Genomic DNA, 6,735 nt, shown 5'->3' on the forward strand with positions numbered 1-6,735 from the left:
AACGTTGCATTTTTATTTGTCAGACTGGACGTATCTGACACATTCAATATGGCGGAGGCGCTGCCGTTTCCCCGCAGCGGCTGCCACGTGACCGACAGAGTCCGGTTGGGTTGACGCGTCTGCGTCCGCCATCTTCAGGCGGCCCAGAGCAAACCGTCGGAGCTTTCGACTTGGCGAGTCGTCGCCACTCCGCTTCCACTTCCACTGGACGTTTGCTCCCTCTTTCTTGTTTTGCTTTCCAGGTAAATCACTGCATGACTCAGCATGACTCAGATTCGATCTTAGTGTTCCTGTTTGGTGCTCTCCACCATCTTTGTGACTGATTTATTGCTTGACTGTTTGTTGTATATGTTAGTTGCTCCATGTACAGCACTTCGTATGGAGCGATGACTGTTTGAAAGTGCTCGAGAAATACACTTGAGTTGAGTTGAGACTGCGTACCCTTTGTCACGTTGGTTCGCTAGCGGACTTTTTTTTTCTAACGGACCTTTTTTTTTCCCCTTCGCGTTTCTTTGCCTGCAGCGACACCGCGCGTCATGTGTGCGATCCAGTTTCGTTTCGTTTCATTTCTGCACGCTCGAGCTGTGCCTCGCGTTCATCCCGTCGCTACGACGTTTACGGCATCCGCGTCGATGTTTATTTCGCGCGTCCTAAAGTCGATGTCATGACGTGTCTGGCGAGTCTTTCCGCTTGACAGGCGCGCGCCGACGCACCATGTCGTCCGGGGACCACCCGCGCACCTTTGAAATGGCCAGAGACGTCATTCGGTCCGCGCACAACAACGGCTCTGCGGAGGACCTCATGCTGTTCTACGACCGATGGGCCCCAAATTACGAGCAGGTCTTCAACGCAAATCACCCGAGCGACGATCACGCGGCGCCCTCACCCGCGTCAATGATTTGCATCATCTCACATCGCGCGCTTGGCAATCACTGACCGACGCGCTCGTTCGGATCGCTTCTCACGACGCAAGTTTTTTTCGATCGAGTGCGCTGCGGTATCCGGTTCAGTGGCGGAATAGAGAGCGCGACGGTGCGGCCGGCGGTCACCGCGTCACTCGAAGAGGGAAATTCACAGTTGGAATGAAACAAACTGACGCCAAGTGTGTGTATGGACAGCGGTGCCCAGAGATGCGAGTTCAATCGAGCTCGTTTTCTCACGAGACCGTCGTTGTTATCGTGCGCACAATCTCCGAACAAGTGACATTCACCTGCGAGCACGGAAAATAAAGGCAAGAGAAGCTCTTCGTTCTTTTCTTTGGCAGTTGGCAAAGCAGCCTCACGGCGCGCATCCATGCGGCCATCCTTTATGTGAAGCGCTTTAACGTCAGGAGGGTCGCCGGAGCCCGTCCCGGCACTTTCCGGGCCGCAGGCGGGGCGCGCCCCCAACGGCTCGCCGGCCGATCGCAGCCGAGACCGACGGGCGGCCGCGCTCGCGGTCACGCCGTGGGACAATTCAGGCCGTTCCGTTAACCTGCCGCGCGTGTTTTTGGAACGCGGGAGGAAACCGCAGCACCCTGAGACGAGGGGCGGGGGGGCATGCAAACAACACCGAGGAAGGACCCCATCACCTTTCACGCTAGCCACTCGTCCACCGGTCTCGTTTTTAGTCAAGTATTCGGATGCGCGGCCTTCGTCGGCCGCTGCGACTAAGCGTCCGTAGATTTCAGCCAGCCAGACGCCGACGTCCGACACACGGAACTCCCGATTCGTAAACCTGCGGCCATAAGCGTCACGGCGGAAAGACGGCCCCGGCCGCCGCTGAAATGAATGGGAGCTTTTTGGGCTCCGCCGAAGCCATTTCCTCATTGCCGGTCTCTTCTCCATTCCACAGGATGTTGACCTTATCGAGTACCGCGCCCCTCGACTGGTCGCGGCCCAAGTCGCCGCCCACTTTGGCGGCGAGCGCCAAGCGGCGATGGTGTTGGACGTCGCCTGTGGCACGGGCATGGCGGCCAAGATGGTGCGTACGGCGCTTGGAGCCAACGACGCTCACTGTCGAGTCCGAGTGATGATCATAAGCACGCGGGCGTGGCGCAGATGAAGCGGGAAGGATTTCAGCGCTTCGTGGGCGTCGACGGCAGCGAGCGGATGCTGCAGCACGCCCGACAGAGCGGCTTGTACCAAGACCTCCAGATGGCCGTGCTGGGAGAGCAGCCGATTCCCGTTCCGTCAGGTGATCGCCGTCCGTCCGTCCGTCCGTCCGCTGCGTGACATTTCTGTGAACCGGGAAAAAGGACAAAGCGCTGGACAACTGCATGTTAGGAGTGTCACGTAGCGGGGGGGACCCCAAAAAGCAGGCAGGAGGGAGGGGGGAGCAGGGTGTACTTGACAAATTGTATTCAAACAAAGAGAAAACTAAATCCAAAACAAACAAAGTCCTGAAAACCAAACGAAGCCAAAGTAGCAAACAAAACATGACTGAAGTAAAAACCAAGCAGAAGCCAAACATGACGGCAGCAACGCCGCGACCACGAGCGAGCGAGCGAGCGCTCGGGCGCTCGTCCTTTGAAAGCACTCATGACATAACGAGCAACAGGTGTGCGGCCGCAGGGAGAGCCCGACGGCGCCGCCTGTTGGTCGCGAGCGGATCCGCCGCGACGGCGCCCTTCCCCTCGATCGACGGGCGTCGACGACCGCGGCGAGTGTCGTCGGGAAGGCGTTGACGCGCTCGTCTCCCGCCGCAGGCGCCTTCGACGTGGTGACCATTTCCGGCGGCCTGAGCTCCAGTCACGTTCCGGCGAAGGCGATCCGGGAGCTGCTGCGGGCCGCCAAGCGGGGTGAGGCCGCCTCGGACTCGGTCGACGCTCTCGGGGTCTCCGAGTGACTTGCGAACCCGTGACCGCGCAGGGGGCCTCGTCTGCATGAGCACCCGGGCCAACCGCGACAACGTCGCCTACAAGGTGGCCCTGGAGGGCGAGATGAAGAAAATGGAGGACGAGGGACTGTGGCGCCGCGTCGAGGTGACCCGCGTGAGCCGGTTTGAGCGAGGGGTGAGCGACCACGAGGGGGGACACGTCCCTGGATGCGTTTATCTCTTTCAAAAGCTCTAACGCGCGACGCGGCCGCGCCACGCACGACCGTCGCGCAATAAACGTCATTTCTATGAATTCAAGTTGTCCGACTTTTGATTCGCCGACTTGACCGACGGGCCCGCTGGCGCGGCGGCGACGCATGACGGGTGGAGAGACACTTCACCTCCACATCCGGTTTCCATCCGTCCGAGCTTTCACCTCCACTCCCCGCGCACTCGTCGGACGGCGGCGAGCAACATCAGACGTGAGCGCGGCGGCCAAAGCGCGACCTTCCCCGCCCGAAAGCGGCCGTCATCACAACGCGCCGAGTGTCGTCTGTTGGGAAAGAAATTCCACTTTGCTTGATATGAACATATCGAGTGCAGACGACTAAAAGTTTGTGACTTTGATTTCAGCACGTCGGCTTCTTCCAAGCATCGCTAATGAAGCCCGCCCGCCCGTCGGCGTCACGGCGGTCAGACATCGTCCACTCCCAAATAATGGAAAACATGCCAATGAATAAAAGACGACAAACTGCCAGTCGCGCGACCTTTGAAACGCGCAAAAGAGCCTCACCCGGGGGGCTCGTAAACCGCGCCCGTGTTTGGACTTCCTGAACGCGGTTCTTATTTCAGCGCGTGTGCGCGCAGAAGAGCGTTGCGATGACGCAACGAGCGATGATACCGGCGCGGTGAAAGCAAAAGCCGCAGAGATCCGGCGAAACCCTTTTGGCGGCCGCAAAGACAGCCGAAGACTTTCTGTCAAACCGGTCGGACCGGCCGCAGGCAAAACGCGACGTGGGGCCTCGCGTAGCGGCTGCCATCTTGGCGCCGAGTATTTACTGGCCGTCAGTCAAAATGCGCGCGCTCCGAAAAGAAACGACTCAAAGGCGTCGGGCGCCGTCCAACGACGACCGCAAGTTTTACTGCCGACATTTTCCACGAGCGCGCGTTGACGCGTCTTGCTCAGTCACGAGGACGAGTCTGCCGGGGGGGGGCAGGGAACGCAAGTCACAAAACTTTTTGCTTTCAGAGGTTCCGGGTTGAAAACGTCCCAGTTTGAAAGTGGCCAATATGACCGAAACGCAGACGATGGCAGAGTGGAGGTCACGCGTCGCTTCCTGTCACTGAACACGGCAAAGACACTTTGGCGTCAAAGAAAACATCGACTCGAGGCGGCTCGGGTCCAAGAGACCAATTTGGGCTCCGTCGAGAGTTCGTCCAGGTCAAAAAGGTCTTTGCGTCTCTTTGCCCTTTTCTGCTTCGTTTCCTTTGGGCTTTAACCCGCTCGGGGTCGCCGGATCTGTCGGGCCTCGTTTCGGTCTTCCTCCGACCGTCTTGCCCGGCGCCCCCAGCCCCGTCGTCCTTTGAGCGCTCTCGTCACGCCCTCTCCTCGGAACGTGTCCCGAGCACGGAAGACCGGCCTCTCCAAAAGCGCTGGTGAAACCTCGGCGCTTCCTCCGATGACCGACCCCGCCCGACCTCGCTCGCCCCGAAAGAGAACCTCAAAGGCCGCCTCCCGTTGCCTCTCCGAGCCGAGGACGAGGGGCGTCGAGTTCTTTCAAGTGTCCGGGGAAGAGTCGAGGCGGAGCAAAGGTACGACGAGGACTTGGAAAAGCCTCACTGCGCATCAAAGGGGCAGCATTAGTTTGGGTCTTGGAGAAATACCCGCCGAGTCGTTCCGGGTCAAAAGGGAGGGCTTGCTATGGAACGCTCGCTTGAGGTCTTTGACGTCTGTCAATTGGTCCGGGTCAATGGCTGGATTTTGAACTGTCAAATGGAGTTAGTTAGTTAGTTCATGTCAAAGGGACAGTCGGTCCAGGTCGGCGATGATTCGGGTCTTGGTTTAGCAAGTCCGCATCGGAGGCGGGACGTGGAAGTCATGAAACGGTCGCTCTCGGTCTTTTTTGGCGTACGCAGGTCACAGTTGGTCGAGGGCAACGGCTGGACTTTGATCTGTTCGTGTCGACCGGTGAGCCGGTCCAGATGTGTGGCGTGGCAGGTCCGGGTCAGAGGTAGGTCTTTGAAGGCTCAGAGTCACGTCGGCTCCCGTCGGAGTCCAAAGCCTTGGCGCGGTCCCGCTCGTCGGGCTTCAGCTGTGACTCGGCAGACGGCGCGTCGCTTCGCTCTGAGGGCGTCGAGTCCATCCGCTTCAGCTGAGACCCGGCGGACGGCGCCCGGGACCTTTCGGAGTTCTGTCCGACGCGGCCCCAGGCGGCCTCGCCGGTCGGCTCGGACTTGGCGGAAGCCGTCCGGTAGCTGGGAGGGCCGCTGAAAACCGTCCCGGCCGGAACCCTGCGGAGGGAGCCGGCGGACGATCGGACCATCAGGTATCGAACGGACGGGCCCCCGTCGGCGCCGCGCGCCTCCAGGGGTCGCGCCCCGCCGATGAACAGCCCGCCTCCCAGGACGAGCAGGACGGACGCCCCCCAGCCGACGTAGAGGCAGGCGCCCAGCTCGCGCCTCTGAGCGTCGACGGAGGCGGCGTAGAACTTCCGGACCACGGCGCCGGCCGCCCACGCGGTGGGAATCAAACACAGCGCTCCCGCCAGCACCAGAAGCGCCCCCGCCGCCGCCGCCACCCTGCCTTTGGGCCCGGGCCCCTCCCGCTCCAGGAAGCGGGTGCACTTGCCCCCGACGAAAGCCAGAAGCAGGCCGGCGGCGCCGGTCGCCGCCGCCAGGACGGTGAGGGCGCGGGCCGCCTGCAGGTCGGCGCTCAGCGCCAAGGTGGACTCGTAGGGCTTGCACTGGATCTGGCCCGTGCTCTGGACCACGCAGCTCATCCAGATGCCTTCCCAGATGGTCTGCGACGTCACGATGGTGCTCCCCACGAACGCCGTCACGCGCCACATGGGCAGCAGGCAGCAGATGATCACGCCCGCCCAGCCCAGCAGGCACAGTCCGCTCCCCAGCAGCTGCGTGCCCGTCGACGCCATGGCGGCCGCCTGCGGAGGAAGCGCGCACGCGCGGGTTATCGGAGGAGCGCCAAATAGTTGCCGCTCCGCATGAAATGTCCTTTCAATGGTCGCGCCCCTCGTCGCGCGGCAAAACGTCAACCGCGACTCGAGCGCCGTAACGGCTCAGAGTCGGCGGTTTCACGAGCGAGGATTTCCGGAAAAATCAATCGTGCGCCGGCCAAGTTTGTCCCCCGCCGCGAATTCATCCGACGCATTTTGAGAGGTTATCCTCCAGGGCGGTTTCTCGGTGCCTTCGAGCGACGTCGGCGCCTCATCGGTCATCTTTTGAGGTCGCGGGAAGACTTGAGCGCATTACAAGTCAGCCACTCGCGGATGGCGCCCGCCAAACTGGAAAAACGCAAGACGGGTGACCCCCCCACCCCCCCAACCATCTGGGCAGGTAGGAACGCGAACAAAAGCGTGCGTTTGATGTGGCAACACGCTGCCTGCCTCTCACTACTGTCGTCTTGCAAAAGAGAATCGACCGCGAGGACGACAATTGCTCACTTGTGTTCCGCAACACACCTCGGAGGTCTCGACGTCGTCCTCGGGACTTGTCGTCGGCGCTGCAGATGTGACGCGTCTTCTCCTCTCCGCTCTTTTGCCGTTCGAAGCTCGCCTGCGAGCGTCCTCGGCTCGGTGTCACCTGCGCGCGACTGCGCTGAAGGGGGGCGGGGACGACCGCGCCTGCTCTTTTGGGAGCTCGGCCGGGCGGAGCCTCACTCGGCCGCATCATCGCTTCCTGGTGCCCTCGTGTCACGAACGC

The 6,735-nt window shown here is 61.2% G+C and overlaps 3 protein-coding genes across 4 annotated transcripts in view; 1 reads left to right on the forward strand and 2 right to left on the reverse strand.

Annotated features, from left to right (window-relative positions):
* Positions 1–148: 148 nt before the first annotated feature.
* The window catches only part of mettl27 (methyltransferase like 27), a 26,671-nt gene continuing 20,084 nt past the window's right edge, over positions 149–6,735 (forward strand). The window contains exons 1-6 of the mRNA XM_019896646.1: positions 149–242; positions 698–840; positions 1,834–1,962; positions 2,040–2,175; positions 2,687–2,779; positions 2,850–3,074. Coding sequence (XP_019752205.1) covers positions 715–840; positions 1,834–1,962; positions 2,040–2,175; positions 2,687–2,779; positions 2,850–3,052 — 687 coding nt within the window. The 5' untranslated portion in view covers positions 149–242; positions 698–714 and the 3' untranslated portion in view covers positions 3,053–3,074. The remainder of the gene's footprint in view (positions 243–697; positions 841–1,833; positions 1,963–2,039; positions 2,176–2,686; positions 2,780–2,849; positions 3,075–6,735) is intronic.
* Positions 1,118–6,735, reverse strand: part of LOC109532051 (claudin-4-like) — a 13,712-nt gene continuing 8,094 nt past the window's right edge. Inside the window, exon 4 of the mRNA XM_019896652.1 lies at positions 1,118–1,431. The gene's annotated coding sequence lies outside the window, so the exon portion shown is untranslated. The remainder of the gene's footprint in view (positions 1,432–6,735) is intronic.
* The window catches only part of LOC109532045 (claudin-4-like), a 4,979-nt gene continuing 2,161 nt past the window's right edge, over positions 3,918–6,735 (reverse strand). Inside the window, exons 1-2 of one of the 2 annotated variants that reach the window (XM_019896645.1) lie at positions 6,495–6,707; positions 3,918–5,957 (exon numbers count right to left, since the gene is read on the reverse strand). In XM_019896645.1, the coding sequence (XP_019752204.1) occupies positions 5,022–5,948 (927 nt within the window). In that variant the 5' untranslated portion in view covers positions 5,949–5,957; positions 6,495–6,707 and the 3' untranslated portion in view covers positions 3,918–5,021. Of the gene's footprint in view, positions 5,958–6,494; positions 6,708–6,735 lie in introns of those variants that run through there. The other variant, XM_019896644.1, reaches the window with a different exon arrangement.

The sequence above is a fragment of the Hippocampus comes genome, unplaced genomic scaffold, assembly GCF_001891065.2.
Source record: "Hippocampus comes isolate QL1 unplaced genomic scaffold, H_comes_QL1_v1.1 scaffold22, whole genome shotgun sequence".
Taxonomy (NCBI): Eukaryota; Metazoa; Chordata; class Actinopteri; order Syngnathiformes; family Syngnathidae; genus Hippocampus; species Hippocampus comes.